Below are 23028 nucleotides of genomic sequence, written 5' to 3' on the forward strand. Positions count from 1 at the left end.
GGGGCCTGTTTCACAAAGCAGGATGTCTTGCTTACCCGGTTAACTTGTCGGATTTAAGGTGGTCTGTGCTATATGTAAGTGAACAAAGCAAGTCCACGTTAACGGGGGCACTTAAATCTGACAGATTATCCAGCTAAGCAAGAAATCCTTCTTCCTGCTACAGGCCGCAACAACACACTCCTCAAACCTAAATTAACATCAGCACATTTTGTGATTTAAAATACAAAAATCCCTGTTGGAAGCAGCACTCCTCCCTGATGCACTTTAATAAAGCCCAAAAATATGGATCCAATCAGAGCAGGGAGGCTGTACCTAAACCTGTGCTACACGCCCCCAAACAGACCAATTCAGTCAAAATATAAACAAACCAAAGTGGGTCTTTTTTGCCTTTCAGTAACCATGAGCGGAGGGCCAGCCCGCTCCAGGGCGTGGTCCTCACGCAGGCCAAAGGGTGGGTGGCTGAGGTCCAATTTGGGCCATGAATCAGGCAGACACTGTTGGAGCAGCTCCAGGGGCCTGTCTCCTCCCGAAGGGGCTCGGATCCCTCCCCTCCCCTCCCCAATCACTCTTAGTAAACAGCAGCACATAGACCCCTCAGAAAGCAAATGGGGGGGCTGGGACACTTTAATGTCTTATATTATACAAACTTGTTTTTTTATAAAGGTATAATGTATATATACAAGCAGCTGAAGGAATTAAAATAAACACTGTCTTTAGCTGTAACACCACATCTGCAATTATTGCATGTTTAGAAGAGAAAAAAAATTATATATATATATATATATATATATATATATATATATATATATATATATATATATATATATATATATATATAAATTTATTGCTTTGGTCAGAGCTCCAGAACTATGTAGAGTTCCCCACTGGGTGCCCAGCCACAAGGTGGCAGCACTGAGACATTCCTTCACAGTCCCTCAGAAGTTGAAGATGTCATCCTTGTCTCCGGCAGCTGTCTCAGCTTTGTCCCAGTCCATGGGGGAGGGGCACTCCTCAGCGCTGAGGTCCTGGGCATTCACCCCGATGTCCAGCACCTGGGGGTTGGTCCGTGACTCTGCGAGTCTGTGGGGAGAGGCACGTCAGGGAATCCATCCCCAGCACACCCACAGGAAGAGGCTACACATGACACCAGCACATGCAGACAGAGTATGGGGGACGCCCCCCCCCCCCCCAAGGCACATAGGCACTGAGGACATGGACAATATAGGACAGGATCCTTGGTGGGAGATGCAGGGGGGGCACTGTAACAGGAACAGAGCACATGGGGGCCAGTCACCCATACAGCTGTATGCTCCTGCACATCCATCCACTCCTTTGGCTGCATGCACACCCTCCTGAAACTGCTGCTATGGAAATGCCATCCGGGCACCTTCAGCTTGGCCGTTACCATGGCAATTCCGCACAGGGCAGAGCTCCACAGTGATTCTCACACACTAGTGGTACCACCTATTGTTAAAAATTTAGGAGTCAGCAGCAGTAACTTATCTGCTGCTTAGGTACAGCTGAGTCACAGGACGGAAGGTTCCTCTTATCAGGGAATGACTGATGGTAATGGGGTTTGGGTCAGTCTGCTGCTGCAATTCATTTCTTGGTCCTGGGCCTCAGCTGGCGGGGAAAAGCCCCGTTACCAGGGCGACAGCACTGAGACAGTGGACAGCATGTCTGCACACGGAGTCCCTGGCACTAGCAGGAGACTGATGGCCAAAACAAGATGGATGAGGATGTGCTGTATCGGCGTGCCCTGGCTCGCACCATCGCAGGACTCCAAGCCCCTCGCATGATGGTGGCAGTCTGAGTTATGCAGGCTGCGGCAGGAATGCAGAGAGCCCGCATGGGTTATGCAGGCTGCGGCAGGAATGCAGAGAGCCCGCATGGGTTATGCAGGCTGCGGCAGGAATGCAGAGAGCCCGCATGGGTTATGCAGGCTGCGGCAGGGGTGCAGAGAGCCCGCATGGCTTATGCAGGCTGCGACAGAGATGCAGAGAGCCCGCATGGCTTATGCAGGCTGCGGCAGGGGTGCAGAGAGCCCGCATGGCTTATGCAGGCTGCGGCAGGGGTGCAGAGAGCCCACATGACTTATGCAGGGTGCGAGAAGCACCGACCACTTAGCGGGAAAACAGGATGTCTCTCCTCTCTGGTTTTGAGGCTGTCATTTCAGTGGCCAGTAGATGGTGCTGTCACACAAAATGTCCAGGAGATGCACTTTGGGAAATCACTGCTTATGTTACTCTTAGCCAGGTGGGCAGGGAATCACTGGAGGGAAATAAAATGGGGTCAAAAGCAGCTAAAGAGCTGAAAGACGCATGACCCGTTTCAGGGGAGGGGGGTGAGCCTGATCTCACAGCCGCATCCTGGGGCCTATCTTATTACAGCTCTGAGCAGGAGGCGGGGTGGCACATCAGGGATGGAGCCGGCTTTATGCTCACCCCTAAGCAGCAGGCCCTACTGCAAACTCCGGAAGCTTCTGAGGATCGAGACAGAATGCAGCAGAGGAAGGAAACACGAGAGAGACAGACATGCACCCTGCCACCCCTCACACAGCATATACTCATGGACAATTTGAGGGAGCTTTCGCTCAAAAGAACCGGACAGCATGAAGTGCAGCTATGTGTCTCTGTTAGAGGAGACCCAGCCCAGCTGACATCATTTAAACTCCACACATGAACCACTGGGTGTCACAGTGCCCCCTGCAGGTGGCCGACAGACACACCTGGAGAAGGCTTCATCCAGGCCATCGTCCAGCTCCTGTGTGGAGAGACAGACACGGGTCCTTAGAAAACAGCAACAGGACTCACTCCTGCCCCTTGCTGTACGACGGGGGCATCAGGACGGCGCTACGGTGGAGCAAACTTGCCAGGGGCCAGGCGCCCATCACGGTGTGATCACAGGTGGCTGCCCTGTGCTGCCCTGTGCTCACAGCAGCTCAGGTGAGGCACTTTAATCTGACAAAGTGGGAATGATACGCCGGGCTCCCATGTGCTGCTCCCATGCAAAATGGTCTCTCCCGGGGAGGAGGGGATGCTGAGGCCATGTACTAGACTATATCAAGCGTGCGGGGCCCCCCAGGCGCGTGCGGGGCGTGTGTCTCCCTTACCCACAGCATGTTGTTGTTCTTGGCTGCAGCAGAGTGTGTAGTGAGGTCCTGATCAGGGAGAGAGACAGCGGCTGCCCCCCCTTCCAGACCCAGCAGGTTCTCTGTGGCCACATCTGTGAGACAGACACACGTTTCTATTCATCGGGACCGTCCACTCATTTCTCTGGGCAAAACCCTAATCCCAGCAATGATGACCTTACCCCCCACCCAGCCAAACATTAACCACAAGTAACCAAACTAAATGCCAGACTCTTGCCGTTTTCAGTTTGATTGCACTCACAGATTTTTATAAAAGTGAGATTTATACTGTGGGTACCTGAAAAATGACCCTATAATCTAAAAATCCAGGTTTTACTGCATCGTGGACACACACACACACACACACACACACATACACACACACACACACACACAATACAGCAGGCAGTAGTTTAGATGGTCTCTGGCAGGTGTGCCCCCTACCCCCACGTGACTTAACTGATACCAACCCCACCCCCCACAGCTATCATGTGTCAGTATTAAGCTGAAGGAGAAGGCGCCTCGGTCCCGGGAGGGGGGGGGGGGGGGGGGGGTTCTCTGTCCCTGTGTCCTTCCGGGCCCCCATGCTGAGGCAGCAAGAACCTCTGGGCTGTCAGGAATAGACAGCTGACACCAGCATGTGCTGCTGCAGCGACTAACAGGAAGTAGCCCCACCAGTCACAGGAAGACTGTGGGGGGGGGTGACAGTCAATCAAGGGAATCGCACTGGTGGGGGCAACTTCCCGGGGGGGGCAGGAAGGCACATGTCTTAAACCTTAGGGGACCCTGACAGTTGCAGTTTCTCTGCTGGGCTGCGAGTCGCCATTTTATCCCGCTTCCCCAAAACGGGCGGGCGCCTCACCTCCTCCCCTCGGGGGGGCCGAGCTCTCCGACACCAAGTTACTGCCGCCCTTTTCGTCTGAGCCACATTTCGCTTGCTTCTCCTTCTCTGGGGGGGAACACAGACATTGCGGGTCACATCCTGCACTTCACAGTTACACCCTGACCATGTGACACGGGGCACTGACACCCTGACCATGTGAAACACACAGTTTAACGGCATGGACATGTTGACTCGTATCCATTTTGTATTAAATTAATCAAACTGAATTGAAATGAGTGGTATCACCATGCAGCGGCATGGTGGTGCAGTGGTTAGCACTGTCGCCTCACACCTCTGGGACCCAGGTTCGAGTCTCCGTCTGGGTCACATGTGTGTGGAGTGTGCATGTTCTCCCCATGTCGTCGTGGGGTTTCCTCCAGGTTCTCCGGTTTCCCCCCACAGTCCAAAAACATGCTGAGGCTAATTGGAGTTGCTAAATTGCCCGTAGGTGTGCATGTGCATGTGCGAGTGAATGGTGTGTGAGTGTGCCCTGCGATGGGCTGGCCCCACCATCCTGGGTTGTTCCCTGCCTCGTGCCCATTGCTTCCGGGATAGGCTCCGGACCCCCCGCGACCCAGTAGGATAAGCGGTTTGGAAAATGGATGGATGGATGGATGGATGGATGGTATCACCATGCTGAGACCCAAAGAGCTCTCTCAGGCCTTCAGAAAGAAAACTGTAGATGCATACAAGTCTGGGAAGGATATAAAAAGACCTCAAGAGTTTGGAATCAGCCGTTCCACTGTCCAAAAATAACTTACAAGTGGAGAACATTTAAAAGCACTGCCATCATGAACAGGGTAGGCTGTCCTAACAAGTTCAGCCCAAGAGCAGGCACCAAGATGCTGAAAGACGACTCCAAAAATCCTAAACAGGACATACCGGAAGCTCTTGCCACAGATGATGTCAAAGTACATGCATCTAGCATCAGAAAGAGACGCACAAGTTTGATCCACATGGGAGCTGTGCAAGGAGGAAACCTCTGCTGTCAAACATCTGGGCAGCACTGAGGTTTGCCAGAGACCCACCTAGACAAAGTGCTGTGGACAGACGAATCTGAAATTGAATTATTTGGGCGCAGTAACAGGACAGTTTGGCGTAAACCAAAGACAACTTTTGAGCAAAGAATCTCATACCAGCTGTGAAGCTTGGGGGTGGAAATGTCATGGTTTGGGGCTGCTTTGCTGCAGGAGAACCTGGCCAGCTCACCGTCATAGGATCCACCATGAATTCATCATATCAGAGGGGGTTTGAGGACAATGTGAAAACATCTATCCAGAAGTAAAGTGGGGATGGACCATGCAAATGACAATGACGTAGAACATTACAGTAAATCTACCAAGGAATGGCTTACAAGAAAGAAATGGAGAGTTCTGGAAAGATCAAGTCAAAGCCTGGATCTGAATCCTTTGAGATGCTGTGGGGTGACTGGAAGGGGAAGTGCATGTAAGAAAGACATCCTTCAAAAGTCACACAGCTTAAGGAATCCTGCATTGGAGGGGGGGGGACTTTGTGCCAGCCAATGTCAGAGGCTGATAGATGGTCACAGGAAACGTTTCACTGAGGTTATTTCAGCCAAAGTAGCTATTAGGGCACTGGGTGACCTGAAGACTAAGTGGGTGAGTGTGGAGGCCACTTAAGGAAGGACCTCATGACGACTCCAGAGGATTGACATCACAGCCACAGCCCCCCAACAAAAGCAGATCCAACAGGCAGCAAAGAAGCCCCCCCGGTCCAGAACACATGCTTCCTAAACGCCATCTACACCGTTTACTCCAGGATGTAGCAGGCGGCCGAATGCGTTGACTGCATGCCAGGGTATGGGGGTGCTGTGTATGCACAGTCTGGAGGCACCCCACATGCCCACTGCTCCTGCTGGGCTCAGCACCTTTACGCAGACGGAGGTATCTGGAGCCTTCCTCACCCGTGCAGACGTGCAGACACCCACACCCGCGCAGACGCCCAAACTTCCTCACCCGTCCAGACGCCCAGACCCGCGCAGACGCCCAGACCCGCGCAGAAGCCCAAACTCCCTCATCCACGCAGAAGCCCACACCCGCGCAGACGCCCAAACTCCCGCGCCCACCCTCCGTGTCATTCACGGCTCCCCCTGTAAACAGTTTACCGACATGGAAGAAGTGGGGTTTTAAGGGAGGGTGTCTGGCACAAACTTACCTCCTTTGGCTGCTTGCCATAACTCGAAAGCCAACTTGAAGGCCTGAGCAACAGTCAGGGTCACGGCCTGCGCCTGGGGGGGGGGGGGGTAGCACAGGGACACTGTCACAGCCTGCGCCTGGGGGGGGGGGCACGGGGACACTGTCACAGCCTGCACCTGGGGGGGGGCAATACTGGGTAATGGCCAGCACTTGAAGGGGAGTACAGGGAGGTTCAGACCACAGAATGACTCAAAGTTGTTCTGTGCAGATGTTGGGTGGAGTTTACAGAATTTTCTGAAATGATACATTATCTGTGGGACAGTGATAGAGCAAACTTTGCAAAGGGGAAGGAAGCAATAGTTAAGGGCAGAACAGCACAGCGACTCTCCAGGGAAGATAAGTATCTAACATGAATTAGAGAGGGGGGCGGGGGCACAGACAGAGAGGGGGGCGGGGGCACAGACAGACAGAGGGGCGGGGGCACAGACAGAGAGGGGGGCGGGGGGCACAGACAGACAGAGAGGGGGGCGGGGGCACAGACAGACAGAGAGGGGGGCGGGGGCACAGACAGACAGAGAGGGGGGCGGGGGCACAGACAGAGAGGGGGGGCGGGGGCACAGACAGAGAGGGGGGCGGGGGCACGGACAGAGAGGGGGGCGGGGGCACGGACAGACAGAGGGGCGGGGGGCGCGGACAGAGAGGGGGGCGGGGGCACAGACAGAGAGGGGGGCGGGGGCACAGACAGAGAGGGGGGCGGGGGCACAGACAGAGAGGGGGGCGGGGGCACAGACAGAGAGGGGGGCGGGGGCACAGACAGAGAGGGGGGCGGGGGCACAGACAGACAGAGGGGCGGGGGCGCGGACAGAGAGGGGGGCGGGGGCACAGACAGAGAGGGGGGCGGGGGCACAGACAGAGAGGGGGGCGGGGGCACAGACAGAGAGGGGGGCGGGGGCACAGACAGAGAGGGGGGCGGGGGCACAGACAGAGAGGGGGGCGGGGGCACAGACAGAGAGGGGGGCGGGGGCACAGACAGAGAGGGGGGCGGGGGCACAGACAGACAGAGGGGCGGGGGCACAGACAGACAGAGGGGCGGGGGCACAGACAGACAGAGGGGCGGGGGCACAGACAGACAGAGGGGCGGGGGCACAGACAGACAGAGGGGCGGGGGCACAGATAGACAGAGGGGCGGGGGCACAGACAGAGAGGGGGGCGGGGGCACAGACAGACAGAGGGGCGGGGGCACAGACAGACAGAGGGGCGGGGGCACAGACAGACAGAGGGGCGGGGGCACAGACAGACAGAGGGGCGGGGGCACAGACAGACAGAGGGGCGGGGGCACAGACAGACAGAGGGGCGGGCCTCTCACCACTTTCCTCTTGGTGCAAAGGTAGGCGTGGCACTCGAGCGTCTCACTGTGGGGACTCTGCGCAATGAAGGCAAAGACTTTGTCGTGCATCTTGTCAGCTGTGCAGTACGATATCCTGGGGGGGGGGGGGGGGGAGTCCATACTGTCAGAATGCATCTCCAGGGTGGGGGGAGGAGCAGAGGACAGGGTAGTAAGTTGCTGTGATGATGGCTCACCTGTAGATGGAGACGTTCTCTATCAGCTGGTTGGTGGCGCCGTCATACAGTATGATCCCTCGGGGGGAGACTTCCAGGGTGACCTTCTGCAGCTTCTTCCCGCTGGCTTTCGCCTGTTTGAATGCAGAAGAGGGGTTTGGAATGTGGGGGTGCGAAGTGGGGTCATACCCGACCCCACACTGCCTACCCCTGCGAGCTGCAATCGGATCTACATGCCGTTATTTGAAACATATAGACAGTTTAACAGCTGGAAATACAGGCTGGCATGCCCCCCTAGCTGTCTATTTGGGGAGTGTCCAGCAGGCAGGGGGTTGGCCAGTCCCATGGGGGCAGGGCACACTCACCGTGGCAACAATCCTCCTGATGGCAGCAGCAGAAAGTTCCTCCCCCTTGGGTTGCTCCACAAGCGTCATCCCCAGGTACTTCAGGCTGAAGGTCATTCCCTCCAGCAGGGTCTCTCGGGTGTCTGTCCAGTTCTCAGGCAGTTCTGGGGGGGCGGGGATTGACAGTTAATGTCCTGACTGACCTTCCTAGAAGTGCGGCTCCATGCTCATGCAGCCCTAAACAGGGGAGTTTATGCATGAGGTACCATCTCTGTTCATAAACATTTAACAGCGCAGTGACCATGTGACCACAGAAACCAGAGCCACCCGACCAGGCTGCAGGCTGCAGATAAAGAAGTAGCTGACAGTCCCTCAGTTAGAGCAGCTTTGTAAGCTGCCCTGCAACCTGCGGTCTGGGGCCCCTGAGCATCCGAACTGTAGATGGGCCAGAACGTGCAGCACTCAGACACCCATACCCACTCAACACAGGGGGGCAGCACTGAGCACTATTGTGTGTCCAGGCACAGAACAGTGTCTTGGCGTGTTCTGAAAAGGCACAGGTTATTTTATTGCCAGACCATCATGCTCAGCGTTTGATACACACTTAAAAGCAGGCAGACGCAGGCACGCGGGCAGACGCAGGCACAGACGCAGGCACAGACGCAGGCACAGACGCAGGCACGCGGGCAGACGCAGACACAGACGCAAGCACGCGGGCAGACGCAGACAGACACAGGCACGCGGGCAGACGCAGACAGACACAGGCACGCGGGCAGACGCAGACAGACACAGGCACGCGGGCAGACGCAGACACAGGCACGCGGGCAGACGCAGACACAGGCATGCGGGCAGACGCAGACACAGGCATGCGGGCAGACGCAGACACAGACACAGACGCAGACACAGACACAGACGCAGACACAGAAAAGGCTTCCTCTGCCTTCAGGGTTCATGCATGTCTTTCAGAGCCACGCTCAAGGTGAACCATCAGAGCCTCCAGCTGCAGGGGCTCCAAGACCGAAGGTTTTCACAGGAAACGTGGGGGAGTGAAGAGCGTGGAGCCGATCCCTAGGAGGTGACATCAGAACCGCACAATCGGGGGAAAGAACGAAGGAGACAGGGATAGAGAAGACATAAAAAGGGAGAGAAAGAGAAGACGACAAAGAGGGAGAGACGAAGAGAGAGAGAGATGGGGAGAGAAAGAAGGCAGAGAGAGAGAGAACGAAAGAGAACGAGCCCATGGGAAGTATGTGATCCCCAGACCAGCAGTGGTAATGGAGAAGATGGTGAGTGAGATCAATATGCCACAGCAAGCAGACATCAGGGGGGCAGGAGGACCACTTCCTGCAGGAGCCCGAGCCTTTAGGGAGCCCCTGGGGAAATATCTAACATGGAGGAGGGAGAGAGTGCCCCCTGGGGCCGGAGCGCGTCATAAGCAAAGCCTTGCCCCAACTAGGCCACCTGATCACTGCCTGCTGCACGATCATATGACCGGCAGGCAACTCTGCTCACCGCAGGGACAATAACCTCCATTCCTGAGAGCGACTTACCCAGAATGCACCAGCAGCAGGAGGAAGCGCAAACTCAGAGGCCAGACACGGAGAGCACACAGAGGGTAACGTTTACACCGGCTTCACCAGGTCACACTCTGTAGCAGCGAAAATGAATGGCTTACCCAAGCGTGACCCTCGCTACCTAATAACGGTGCAGTCAGACAATCATTAACCGGCAACTAAAGCTAAATTGCAAAGATAAGTGGGCAGTCTGAGCTCCTGGCCAGTGGGGGGCAGCACTGCAGGGCCAGAGGAAGGCAGCAGAGTCAGCACAAGCGCATGCGTCACCTCATGTACACATGCACCCACACATGCATGCACACACTCGGTGGGCTATCGCTGTCCCCGGCCACAGCCCCCCAGTGCTGGGAGGACTGGTAGAGGACAGAGACGCCACCCCAGTCCTCAAAGGGCCTTTTGTGAGACCACACAATGCAGGCCACAGCCGGGAGGGCAGCTCCAGGTCCAAACAGAGCCGTCCCTGGCCGGCACCAGCCCAACGTAACTGTGAGCACGTCACCCCCCACCCCCTGAGGCACCCCCATGCAGACCTGCTCCCAGACCAGGAGGAGGAGGAGGAGAACGGAGCCTCCTTCACCCGTCATGTAGCAGCTCTGCTCCCCCTGGATGCTGCCCGTCTCAGAATCTCCGGGCCAAATGCCCCAGTGCCTCAGGAAATGGACCCTGGTACTGACAGAACTTATCAGGCACCAGAACTACTAGAAATGTTTCCTGCTATTTATTAGAAAAATAATTTAAACTGCTATGGTTATTTGTCTCATGTTGTCATGTAACCATTTACTAATTTATTTCTATGCAACTTGACACATATCTACATGTACACTAGGTGTATTAAAGGTATATGTATATTTTAATATATTCCAATAATCTTACTATTGTTAGTAGTGCTAATATTTATTTTGTTTTGTCTTTTTCTTCCCCCACTGTTCCCACATCTCTGATATTTGTCCTGTTTCTGTGACTGTATTGTTGTATCTTTAATGTTCTTGTTTGGACCTTAATAATAAAAAAAAGAAATACTGTTTAAACTAAAGACAGTTTGACATCAATGGAAAATGTGTTACTCATGGGGGGGCCACAGAGTCGGGCTTCCGCACCAAGGTGACATCGGCAGCAGGCCGGGACACATTCCGAAGGGGACCGTGACCCGGGACTGCCACAGCCGTGGATCTCTCACGGAGACAGTCTTACTGTCCACAGCTAAGCCATCCAATCCGCTCTGGAGAGGAATTCAAGGAACAACGAGTGACATCTGCTTCGGATTACATCTCAATCGATCTGCCTTATTCAAGGGCCATTATGGGACAGGGGGTGAACTACAACCATTCAGGTCCTTTGATGACCAAAAACAAGGCTGTGTTCCACTAGGGAGGCATACAGACAGTGAGAGCGCCGTCACAGGCCCGGGCCGCGAGAGGGGGAGCGCCGTCACAGGCCCGGGCCGTAAAAGGGACACGCACTTCCCAAAGCCTTGCATCGAAGCAAACTGGTGCGTGAAAACTGACGAATAATTCACAGGTGACCTCATTTCTCACTACGCACCACAGGAGCAATGGCAAGCTTAGGGTGGTTCACCAGGCGTCCTGTGGACACAAGTGCTTAAGAAAGCAAAGAAATGGCAAGTGAAAAGCAGCCTGCAGGAGGCATGAAGCCCAACGGGCTGCATGCGACCACCTGCGTCGGTGCTTAACGAGACACGTCAGAGCGAACACTACTCCCCCCGTGGGCCAGCATTTGGTACAGTCAGGGACAACTAAAGAACAGGCAACAGAATAGTCCACAGCCAAGCATCAGGTTACATCCCCACTGCTTTCAGGTCGACCCAGATCGACCTGCAGAATCGGGCCATTTTACACTGGATCTTGGAGGAAAGTGAGCCAGCAAATTCCAGTATTCACCCCCCATATGGAAAAAAGCAGCAGAGAGGGTCTCCTAACCCTAACCAGGCAAGTCAAATCCTAACAAAACTTTGTGGATCACACATATTATACAGAGTGAGAGAACCATGGTCACACACCCTAACACGCGACTCCTGACGTGAAGATTATTTATGAGAATGGAAACCCAGCAAGTGACACTGGCAATAACACTGCAGCCATACAAAGGCAATGGTACACTGAACAATAGGGGGAGCCACCCCCCTCCAGGAAGCTCACGTGTTGGGGGGGGGGGTCTCACAACATGGCCAGAGCCCTCTCTTTGAACATGCCTGAGGGTGACACTAATGATGTCCTGTGTGACAGGCGCTGAGGAGGTCAGAGCCCCAGGCAGGACTCCCGCTCCCCCGCAGCCAGCGGACGCCGACGTGCGGGACACGTGGGGCGGAGACAGGCCTGATGGACGGAACGGAGGACAGAGAGCACAGCGAGACTGTGGATGCGGGCTGTTGTTCGGGAAATACAGACACACATGCAGAGACGCGAAGAAGCAGCGCAGTCCCGGCGGCTGACGTGGCGAGAGACGGACTCCCTCACGTCCTTTGGCAGGGCGTTTCGGGGCTGCTCAGCGGTTTAACGCCGTATAAAGATCGTGCTACTGCTCCGGTTAGTCCGCTGGAAACGTGTGCGGGTCCCGGTAGAGGAATGACATGCAAATAACAGGCAAATCCATTGTACAGCGTTTGGCTCCGCGGAGCAGGTACCCGGGGATCCGAGGCGAGCGCGGCTCCGCAGCAGCTCCGACCGGGATTAGCGCGGATCCGGAACCGAGCGACACGGCGGCAAGAAGCTCCGCACGCTGGGCGCTGCGCTGCTTTACTCCGCATTTCCGCAGTCAGACAACTTTATAAAAGTGATAAAAGCGAGTTACGGAGCGGTGATCCGAGCCGGGATAAGCAGCCACGACAGCCGAAAGCGCCAGAAACAAACTTAAAACTAGTCCGACGGCTGCGAACTTACTCTTGTGCCTGGCGACACCCCAGGACTGCTTGGCCACGCTGGGGCTCCGGATGATCGCTCTGCCGGCCGACCTGAGCGCGTCCATGCCCGTCACTGGAGCCCGCAGCTACGCTTCCTGCTTCTGCGGCTCGCAGCGCCCAAACTCCGGTTCTTTCTGCTTTCTGACCTAATACTTGTTTAAAAACCACCCGAGCCGACACGTTTCCCCGTCGATGGGAGGTGTCACATATGCAAAGCGGGCGGGTCGCGGACATGAGGAGGGGCCACCTGACCTGACAGGTCATGGGGCGGCTCCAGGGAACTCGCAGACAGCAGAGAGGTGGCTCTGCCTCCACCTGAAGCTCGACATGGATGCAGCTTTCAGGGGAGGTCTGATGCTGAAGTAGCCACCAAGGTCTTCATAGGTTTCAGTTTTGGCTGAACTGTATTTTTGTTTCATGTGTAACCTAATAGCACGATGCGTTTTAAAAAGAGCTAAGAACATACTGTGCAGGATCTAGGCAGGAAAAGCTGCAGGTGCGAATCACAGTCAGTGGAGTCCTATCTCAGCAAGGCTATCGCACAGTTAGGTCTCTGGATCGCGGCTGGGAAGCCACAGGTTTGGAAGGAATGCAGGGAATGTCGCCCTTGGACTTGCAAAGGGAAGCTGAGATTCTGACAGCCACACACTGAGCCCTTTGTGCTCATCCTGTTTAAGATGAAAATTTCTACACTCTGTCCTCCCTTTCCTTCCATAACCCTGCTACCCACTGGTTGATCCCTATAACTAAACCACTGCTAGATGTGTTGCTGAACTACCTGGAACAAAACAACTAAGCTAAGGGACTGACCTAAGGTGTCTAGTCCACGAGGATCCAAAGGAGAGTGCAGACCCTGGATGGCAGCCAGCCAGCTGCCATAGCGCCCTCCGCAGGACGTGTCCGTACCAGCGGCCCTGCCCATAGCGAGACAAAAAGCTGCAATGACACAGGCTGTGGGTGCGAATCACTCTCAACCCCCCCACCCCCCATCTTCACGTTTCCATGCTGACAGCACATATATGATTTACTTCCAGTTCCACTACAGCCACATTCTTTGAATTTGATTTTTAAAAATACTTTTCCTGACCTCCATTCTGTTCTGTGAGGAGGCTGAGGGTCGCAAGGGCCTGGCTTGGGAGCCTCCGGAAGCTTCTTAGAAAGTAACTGAGGAGAAGATAGACCCCCAAAGGCGCTGCTGGAGAGACATGCAGTTGACCGATGCAGAATGCAGGGCCAGGCTGCAGTTGACCGATGCAGAATGCAGGGCCAGGCTGCAGTTGACCGATGCAGAATGCAGGGCCAGGCTGCAGTTGACCGATGCAGAATGCAGGGCCAGGCTGCAGTTGACCGATGCAGAATGCAGGGCCAGGCTCCAGTTGACCGATGCAGAATGCAGGGACAGGCTGCAGTTGACCGATGCAGAATGCAGGGCCAGGCTGCAGTTGACCGATGCAGAATGCAGGGCCAGGCTGCAGTTGACCGATGCAGAATGCAGGGCCAGGCTGCAGTTGACCGATGCAGAATGCAGGGCCAGGCTGCAGTTGACCGATGCAGAATGCAGGGACAGGCTGCAGTTGACCGATGCAGAATGCAGGGACAGGCTGCAGTTGACCGATGCAGAATGCAGGGCCAGGCTCCAGTTGACCGATGCAGAATGCAGGGCCAGGCTGCAGTTGACCGATGCAGAATGCAGGGCCAGGCTGCAGTTGACCGATGCAGAATGCAGGGCCAGGCTGCAGTTGACCGATGCAGAATGCAGGGCCAGGCTGTAGTTGACCGATGCAGAATGCAGGGCCAGGCTGTCTGACTGAGCCCCTGTATCAGACCCTGACCTAAAACTCGCAGGCAGCCTCTAACATGTGGTGAAGGAATCAAGTCGACCACAAGAGCAACGTGCTGCCCATGACAACTGTCAGAAAAATGCATGTGCAACACATCCGCTCATAAACAACCAACACCCCCTGCTGGGAGCGAATGAGATTACAGCCTTACCTAAACCCAACTACAATCTGCAATTAAAATCTGTCACGTGTAATTAACTGTATGTGCATCAGGTAATGTGTAATTAACTAAAATGTGAAAGCGTGTCATCACTGAGATTTAAATACACTGCTGCAACCTCTGTGACTGGACTTGCTGCAGAGTCAAAGGAAGGTTTCAAAACAAACTATTACAAGAAAAAAAATTTATTCCTTGTAAACCTCACAGGAAGCGACAGGGCAGCAAAGATCAGATCTGGAGAGGAAGAGGGCTCAACAGGTGGTGCAGAAAGTCCGATTTACCCTGGGTCAGTCCTTCCCCGCTGAGCGGACTGGTGAGAGGGCGGCTGGGATTCATGAGAGGAGGGTGCAGACAGTGTTCCTCTGAGTGCGATGCGTAGAGAGGAAAGAGGAAATGACCCCCTCACAGTGAGATCACCACCTCTGCAGTGTACTGCAAACCAGTGTGCAGCTTTACTACCTCCTGCTAGATATTATACCAGGTTCAGTGTAGCACCATTTCCTAATGCACTGGCCAAACATGTCTAAACACAAATGTTACACTGAATAAGTTAAAAAGTCCTCGCTTGGCACAAAAACAAAGTTGAACATTCAACTGCAAAAAGATGGGTGCAAATGCCAAGGTGACTTTCAGCCACGATCGGCACCCGACGGCAGCACAGAGCCCCGTGTTACAGCAAATGTGTGATTGTAGGAAGCGGCTGGCTGGGGCCCCTCAGCAGCAGGCCCTCACTGGCTCAGATTAAGGTATGGGGGCAGTGTTTATGCCAAGGCACTATTAAAACACAGGCTGGTGTGCAGTGGGAAGCCTGTCACTGTACCGGGTGGTGGAAGCAAGTGATAAAGGCCTCGCCCCCCCAGGCTTTTCGGCAGGGCGGTCACATGGCACGACGCCGGCCCCCCCTCTCAACCACACTTTCACTTCTTCAGAGGCTGGTACACCGAGGCGTTGGGGTCCAGGCCGGAGGGACTCGTGTCCATGAATTTGGAGGAGTAGTGGGGGGCCACCGCACTCAGGCCGCTGCCATTGGCTGCGTATGCCAGGCTGGGCATGACAGCCATCACCTCTGCGATCTTCTGCTTCAGCTCTTTGATCTCCTGGTCCTTCTGGAGCATCTGACCTGTAGGCACACAGATGAGGAGATGCGTGAGGAGACACCAGGCTGTTTGCACCGTCTGCCGCGACCTCCAGCCCCGTGGAGCTGACCTTGGGCGATCTCCAGCTGCCTCTTCGCGTCCCCCAACGCGGAGAACAGGTCCAGCTTGATGCGGGTCTCCGCACTCAGGCTGTTCTCCAGGTGCTGCGTCTTGTCCTGCATGGCTGACAGCGCTGACATCAGCACCTCCGTCTCCTTCTCGTTCTCCTTGTACTTGTGTAGCTCCTGCGGGTGGCAGACAGGCGCATGCCTGAGCACAGATTCTGCCCTCCTCCCTCCCCCCAGGGGCTCGGCCAGACTCTCACCTGCAGCTGCACCTCCAGCTCCCTCATCTGCTCCTCCTTCAGCTTGAGGTCCAGGGAGAGCTTCTTGCACTCTGCCTCCAGTTCACGGACACGGCCCCGCAGCGCCTCCGGGCACTCCCCTCTGGGGGGGAGGTACATCAATCACCCAGTGGAACCAGACTGGTCCCCATAGGGCTGGAGCTAACCACAGAGGAGCCCTGCCCAGCCGCTGCTACCTGGAGGCCGTGGCCAACACCGCCGCCCGCACCGACCCCGCCGCCTCCTCTAGCTTCTTGCGCTTCCTCTCATCCACCAGCTGCTTCTCCACGGTGGCACGCGCCTCCTGCTCCACCTTCAGCCGCTTTTCCAGCTGGCACACCACCTGCCGGTCCTTCTGCTTGGCCTGCACTGCACTGTGGAGCCTGTGGGGGGGGCGCAGTGTGAGCCGGCCAGGTGGAGCACCCGCCGAGCGTGACCTCTGACCCCTGAGCAAACGCACAAGTGAGCCTTACTTGTTCTGCAGGAGCTCGTTGTCGTGGCGGAGCTGCGTGAGCTCGGCGCGTGCGCCCCGCTCCGCGCTGCTCACTGCGCCCATCTGAGTGCGCAGCTCCTGCTCCGACTGCCGACTGGCCTGCAGCTCTGCCTTCAGCTTCTTCACATCCTGCTCCAGCCTTGGGAGGGGGGGTACATGCTAGCATTAGGAAACAGAGCAACGTGATCGGGTCATCGGAGAGTTGGGCTAGCTCGAAGACTCCATGCACCATGCAGTCTCTACATGCCGTTTACGGCGATCAGACGCCAGATGCATGCAGGTGTGGCTCCCTTAGCTTCACAGCGCCAAGACAATGCCGCAGTGGAGCAACGGGACGCGCCCCCCGGTGGCCAAGTGATGTCTGTACCCCCAAGGAGCTATGGACTTACAACGTGCACACGGAGCAAACCAAGGGCAGGAAAAGCAAAGAGCAGTGAGGGATGCCAGCGTAGCCCTACACACACACACACACACACACACACACACACACACACACACACACACACACGGGCTTCCCACATCAGTGATCTGCAGCCTGTCACTGCATGCCTGTGTGCCCTTGCCAGGAGGGGGCACTGTACCGCATGAGGGTGTCGGGCCGACTCAGCTGGCCGCCGGCTACGCAGCTCTCCGTCGGGCCCTTCCCTGCCACGCTCTTCTGCTTCTTCTCGTTCTTGCTGGATGTGGCGGGGGGCGGGGCAGATGGTGGCACACTGCCATTGGTGGCACTGTGCCCGCGGGGCGAGGAGTTGGCCACACCCCCTCCACTGCCGTTCCGGTAATTTCTGGAGGAGGTGAAATCAGCGAACTCCTCCCTCAGCAGCAGGTTCTCTGTGCTACCCGTCAGCTCCTCAGTCAGCCTCCGACCGCCATTAAGCTCCATGTATTCCGGTTCCTGCAACCGGGAGTCCACAGAGGGCAGGATGTGGCTGGACACGCTCAGGGCCACGGCAGCCTGTTTGCGCATGTCCTTCCCATCCTTGCACCTCTCCCTGTACTCCAGCTCCGGCAAGGTTGGCGAGACCCTCTTCCCCACTGGGCCACCATTCTGTGATGTGGCTATAGAGTCCAGTTCAGACACGGCCCTGGTGGGTGCAGCTAACACAGACAGGAAGAGAGGTTGCATGTCAGCAGGAGGTGGAGCTTCAGGAAGAGGTTGGTGTAGGTAGGCAGAGAAGCAGAGCCATGCTGCTGCGGCGGCTGCCCTCACCGTCCTCAAGCTCCGCCTCCGGCCTGCGGAGGAGCTGCTGTCCGGGGGGCAGCGCCTGCTGCAGCAGCTGCATGTAGAAGTCGTTCTCCTTCTGCACCTCCCTCTGCTTCCGCAGTCGTAGCTTGTAGCTCATGTAGCTCTTGAAGCCGAAGCCCAGTGTCACCACGGGGTAGCCGATGCTGGGGGCGGGGTCAGGGGGTGGGGTCGGGGGGCGGGGTCAGGGGGTGGGGTCAGGGGGCGGGGTTAGGGGGCGGGGTCAGGGGTTGGGGGTCAGGGTCAGGGGCACTGCAGAGCTCGTGGACTCAAGCATGTTTCACAGAGCTGGGGTCAGACTCACCAATGTGCAGCAAATGGGCGGCACAGGTCCACGTGGAAGTTCTTCAGATCTTTGAATCTGATTGCAGCCTCTATGTAGACAAAGAGTATCCAGAGAGACACTGTGGGCAGACACACGCCCCTCTCTGTGGGTGGAGACAAGGGTGCGAGTCACACGCCAGCCTCCCGCGGGAAAGAGATGAACCGGAATACGGAACTAAAAAAGTGACCACAGGTGACACTGTACTGAAGCAGCTGCATGCACAGGCCCAGCGAGCGGGAGGCATGCTGGGAAGGGGGGCGTTCATGGACATCAGGCCACAGCACGTCAGGATCTGCAGCTCAGCATGTTTTCATAATGTTTTGATCAGAGGGAACAGCCTCACACAGCAGCCATGAAAGTCAGAGAGAGCCCAGGCTGCAGCCCTGATCTGCATTTACCCGTCCGGGATACATGATGAAAGTCACAACTACTAATAATGCACGTAGCACAGGTTACACCACCAGAACAACCACCACTCCAACCTGCAAATAAATGGTTATGCGAGCATGCCGACGCTGGGGCGGAGGGGGATGCGCAAGAGGGCACCATCAAACAGCCAAAAATTAACAGGCTCGACTGCCCTGGGCCGGGGGGGGGGGGGTGCGGACTCACCAGTGTGCCAAACATACTGAACCCAGACGTATGTGCTGGCAGCAAAGAACAGCCACTGGAGGGGGATGAAGAGGAGGCAGGTGATGTCAGATGTGAAGGCCATACAGACGAAGAACACAGAGAACACCTGGGTGAGAGGGGAGAGAAGAGAGGAGGAGAAGGGAGGGGGGAGAAGGAGATGAGGGGGAGGGGAGGAGAGAGGTGGATATGAGGGAGTGCAAGCAGACCGACGGCCCACCTGCCCCCCACCCCTCAAACCCCCCGGCCTCACTCACCAGCCCCTGGTACCTGAAGGAGTCATACACGCTGCGGATGAATAGCCAGAAAGGCCACAGATACTCGAACCTGAACTCCAGCACGAAGTCTGCCAGCAGCACCAGGGCCCACACCACCACGAAGCGCAGGTACAGGAACGTGCTGGAGGTGGGTCGGGTGGTGGGGGGGGACAGAGAGGCAATTTCAAAGGAGAGGGCATCTCTTACCACGTCCACTCATCTACACCTCCGGGGGGCCCGGTCTCTCCGCTCATCTACACCTCCGGGGGGCCCGGTCTCTCCGCTCATCTACACCTCCGGGGGGCCCGGTCTCTCCGCTCATCTACACCTCCGGGGGGCCCGGTCTCTCCGCTCATCTACACCTCCGGGGGGCCCGGTCTCTCCGCTCATCTACACCTCCGTGGGGCCCGGTCTCTCCGCTCATCTACACCTCCGGGGGGCCCGGTCTCTCCGTTCATCTACACCTCCGGGGGGCCCGGTCTCTCCGCTCATCTACACCTCCGGGGGGCCCGGTCTCTCCGCTCATCTACACCTCCAAGGGCTGGTCTCTCCGCTCATCTACACCTCCAAGGGCTGGTCTCTCCGCTCATCTACACCTCCGGGGGCCCGGTCTCTCCTCTCATCTACACCTCCGGGGGGCCCGGTCTCTCCGCTCATCTACACCTCTGGGGGGCCCGGTCTCTCCGCTCATCTACACCTCCGGGGGGCCCGGTCTCTCCGCTCATCTACACCTCCGGGGGGCCCGGTCTCTCCGCTCATCTACACCTCCGGGGGGCCCGGTCTCTCCGCTCATCTACACCTCCGGGGGGCCCGGTCTCTCCGCTCATCTACACCTCCAAGGGCTGGTCTCTCCGCTCATCTACACCTCCAAGGGCTGGTCTCTCCGCTTATCTACACCTCAGCTGTCCTAAGTGAAACGGGGCCTGAGAAGCCTCAATCCCAGAGTGACTCATCACAAGCATGACACCCCTATGCACAGATCATCTCAGACAGCCCATTTCTCTTAATCGTTCCGATGGATTATGTTGGCCTGTATTCCATCCTAGTTGAGTCCAACTCATGAAAACGTGGTGTGGGGTGCAGGCGATACTCGGAGGGCTGGAACACGCTGCTTTGATTGCCCCATCACACCCCAAGGTGACACCCTGGAGCCCTGCTGGCCTGGATAAGTGCACAATGACTGTTCTGGGCAGGAACCCACCCCCACATGCCAGAAGAACAAGAGCTGGGTACGAGAGCCGAGAGAACCAAGACTCAAGGCAGCCGAGTCACACGTGTGTCACACGGCACCAAGGCGGCAGAGTCACACGTGTGACACACGGCACCAAGGCGGCCGAGTCACACGTGTGTCACACGGCACCGAGGCGGCAGAGTCACACGTGTGACACACGGCACCGAGGCGGCAGAGTCACACGTGTGACACACGGCACCGAGGCGGCAGAGTCACACGTGTGACACACGGCACCGAGGCGGCAGAGTCACACGTGTGACACACGGCACCGAGGCGGCAGAGTCACCCGTGTGACACACGGCACCGAGGCGGCAGAGTCACACGTGTGTCACACGGCACCGAGGCGGCAGAGTCACACGTGTGACACACGGCACCGAGGCGGCAGTGTCACACGTGTGTCACACGGCACCGAGGCGGCAGTGTCACACGTGTGTCACACGGCACCGAGGCGGTAGAGTCACACGTGTGACACACGGCACCGAGGCGGCAGAGTCACACGTGTGACACACGGCACCGAGGCGGCAGAGTCACACGTGTGTCACACGGCACCAAGGTGGCAGAGTCACACGTGTGACACACGGCACCAAGGCACGTGTCACCTGGGAGACAAGGAAGGGCGTTTGGCAGGAAAGGCCACTGAGGTACCGACACCCCATCTGGTCATGTCTAGACATGGCACAGCTGCAGGGGGCCGGGGGCAATGGAGAAATCATGTTCCTGCAGCTAAGGAGCATACGATTCCCAGAATGCTCTGCTGTATTTTCATGCAGCAGCACAGCCGAAGCCACTTTCTGATTGGACTGGGCCTCCCCTCACTGCCAACCACAGCTGTCAAGCTCAGTGTTTCTTTCTCTATCTTCTGGGAGTTTTACTGATGCTCACCTGGCACCAAGTACACAACTGGACAGCATCGGGCATGGCGTTCCTGCAGGCTACACTGGGCTGCTTAGCCAGGCTGTGCCTGTCAGCCCAAGCACCCGCTTGTGCCCCCCTAGGTCACACATGCAGAAAGTCATTTTTTTTAAAACAATTTTTAGTAGCAGAAGTTTTGCCAGAGTCCAGTTTTTTCTTAAATACATGTCCAATACAAAACCCAAAGAAGCAAATCTCCCCCAATCACTCCATGTGAGGCCAAGCCAAATGAAACGCTCAGAGAAACAACCAGCCGGCGAAGGCAAGCCACAGACTGACCCTGAGATCAGGAAGACCCCCGTTAGCACTCGGAGCACCCACGATCCATTCACTGCTCCTCACACAAGCTGAATGTCCCCAGGCGCCTTTCACGCACTTAATCTACTCTGCAACCGCTGTCAACCATCTGCGGATGCTGCGGTGATCAGCCGAGATTTGTCTCTCCATGCCGGGGACCAGTCACCAGGTAGCAGGCTTCGTCCCTGCCAGCGCCGGCGGACTCGCATCAAGCAGATCGGAGCTGCAGCCCGGAGCCTGTGAGAGACCGCTGCTACCGACGAAAAGACAAGCGCCCACCGCGGGCCGGAACCCCGTACCTGCCGTATATCCCCTCCGCTATCCGATTCCGCTTGAGCGGCCGCCGGAGTTTACTGCAGTCCGCATTGCGCCGCTTCATCCTCCCCTCCTCGGCTTTGACTCCTTGATTCTTAAATTCGTTCCAGTTTCCTTCCCACTACTGCCCATAAATGACTCTGAAAAAGTCGTTAGAATGAATATCTATTATTCCATTCTGCAGCCGAATCAAATACATAAATAATACAACGCCACCATAAGCTGCGCTCCTTCTTCTGAGCGCAGGCGAAATGAGCCGCGCACTGTTTTGCGCAGGTGTCACTATGGGGCTGCAATTGCACCCAATTGCACAGCCCGTGTCTTTGATTGATGGAATTACTGACCACTTGTGCTCCTCAACAGACAGCCAGTTACGTAATTTCTGTCAAAGACAGCAAATTGGGGCGGGTCGAGAGCAGGTCGACAATATCCACAGTCTGTCATTGGACCAATCAGTTTCTTCGTAGACCAATCACATATCGATGACTGTCATATCAGCTGAAGGTGGAGGTGGGCCTAAGCTGCGCACAATGGGTAGCGGTTGGGTAACCGAGTGACGGGAGAATTACCTGTGATTAGCATTTAAGTGGCCAAATATTATTATAGTTGACACGCACCTGGCAACCGACCGACAAATAAGCAAACAGTAATAAAGTGGGCGGGATGTAATTTTATCGTGCGCTGCATGATGAGCGCTGATTGACATTACTGGTGTGTAGAGAGAAATTTGTTCTGACTCCGTGCGTAAGATTTCGTTTACCTAAACATTCTATGCATACTTGAATCCCCTTTGCTTCGTGAAACTGTTTATTTTACGCCTGTCTTTTCAGATTTTTTTTATAATGTGTTGTGTAATGACCTGGATCCCGTCCACTTGCTTAGGAAAATGAAAATCTGCATTCAAGAGAACTGGAAAACAGGGAGCAGTTATTTAAGCAACCAGGCATGGAAGTTAACGGTTTGGACGCGACTCATACAATTGCTCCTGAAATAAAAAGAAATTGGAATTTGAATGTATACGGAGCTATGGAACATGCCCTGGATTAAAAAACAAATTGCAGTGCGATACAGTTATGCAACATATCATGCATTTAATCCAAACGTGATGTAACAACACATGACATGTTAAGGGGCGTGTCCTTCCTGTGTAATAAATTACAATACAGTACCAACAGGCAGGGACGGATTATGGGTTGTGTGGGCCCCTGGGCAAAATGTTCGCGAGGCCCCCCCCCCCCCACCACCACCACCACCACAATTCAAGGGCCCTTGGCAGCCAAA

General features: G+C 56.0%; 2 protein-coding genes and 1 long non-coding RNA gene across 7 annotated transcripts; all 3 read right to left on the minus strand.

Moving 5' to 3' along the window:
* Nucleotides 1–606: 606 nt before the first annotated feature.
* On the minus strand, nt 607–12887 carry LOC125727811 (low density lipoprotein receptor adapter protein 1-B-like). The gene is made up of 9 exons (XM_049004769.1): nt 12545–12887; nt 8095–8237; nt 7751–7863; nt 7536–7650; nt 6189–6261; nt 3993–4079; nt 3113–3225; nt 2729–2763; nt 607–1080 (listed from the first exon to the last, which is right to left on the minus strand). The coding sequence occupies exons 1-9, from the start codon at nt 12627–12629 to the stop codon at nt 936–938; spliced, it is 909 nt and encodes a 302-aa protein (XP_048860726.1). The 5' UTR covers nt 12630–12887; the 3' UTR covers nt 607–935.
* Nucleotides 12888–14734: 1847 nt separating this feature from the next.
* On the minus strand, nt 14735–22111 carry maco1b (macoilin 1b). Its single transcript, XM_049004704.1, has 11 exons — nt 21732–22111; nt 18993–19134; nt 18718–18844; nt 18085–18208; nt 17748–17926; nt 17119–17635; nt 16518–16676; nt 16242–16427; nt 16027–16147; nt 15772–15946; nt 14735–15685 (listed from the first exon to the last, which is right to left on the minus strand). The coding sequence occupies exons 1-11, from the start codon at nt 21809–21811 to the stop codon at nt 15483–15485; spliced, it is 2013 nt and encodes a 670-aa protein (XP_048860661.1). The 5' UTR covers nt 21812–22111; the 3' UTR covers nt 14735–15482.
* On the minus strand, nt 19142–21724 carry LOC125727785 (uncharacterized). 5 transcript variants are annotated; one of them, XR_007388848.1, is made up of 3 exons: nt 19690–21724; nt 19457–19524; nt 19142–19388 (listed from the first exon to the last, which is right to left on the minus strand). It is a non-coding gene; the product is annotated as an uncharacterized LOC125727785 (long non-coding RNA). The 5 variants fall into 5 exon arrangements; XR_007388847.1 differs by lacking the exon at nt 19457–19524 and adding an exon at nt 19557–19588; XR_007388846.1 differs by having other exon boundaries at nt 19142–19354; nt 19457–19588.
* Nucleotides 22112–23028: the final 917 nt, after the last annotated feature.

The sequence above is a fragment of the Brienomyrus brachyistius genome, unplaced genomic scaffold (genome assembly GCF_023856365.1).
Source record: "Brienomyrus brachyistius isolate T26 unplaced genomic scaffold, BBRACH_0.4 scaffold118, whole genome shotgun sequence".
NCBI lineage: Eukaryota > Metazoa > Chordata > Actinopteri > Osteoglossiformes > Mormyridae > Brienomyrus > Brienomyrus brachyistius.

Excerpts from the sequence above, each read along its gene's own strand:
- maco1b (XM_049004704.1), bottom strand. The coding sequence starts at position 21,811 with ATGAAGCGGCGCAATGCGGACTGCAGTAAACTCCGGCGGCCGCTCAAG. Across the intron at positions 18,209-18,717 it reads TCAGTATGTTTGGCACACTG|AGAGGGGCGTGTGTCTGCCC; the intron begins GTGAGTCCGCAC and ends CTCCACCCACAG. Across the intron at positions 16,148-16,241 it reads GTGTTGGCCACGGCCTCCAG|AGGGGAGTGCCCGGAGGCGC; the intron begins GTAGCAGCGGCT and ends CCTCCCCCCCAG.
- LOC125727811 (XM_049004769.1), bottom strand. The coding sequence starts at position 12,629 with ATGGACGCGCTCAGGTCGGCCGGCAGAGCGATCATCCGGAGCCCCAGC. Across the intron at positions 7,864-8,094 it reads TCAGGAGGATTGTTGCCACG|GCGAAAGCCAGCGGGAAGAA; the intron begins GTGAGTGTGCCC and ends GCATTCAAACAG. Across the intron at positions 4,080-6,188 it reads ATGGCAAGCAGCCAAAGGAG|AGAAGGAGAAGCAAGCGAAA; the intron begins GTAAGTTTGTGC and ends GTTCCCCCCCAG.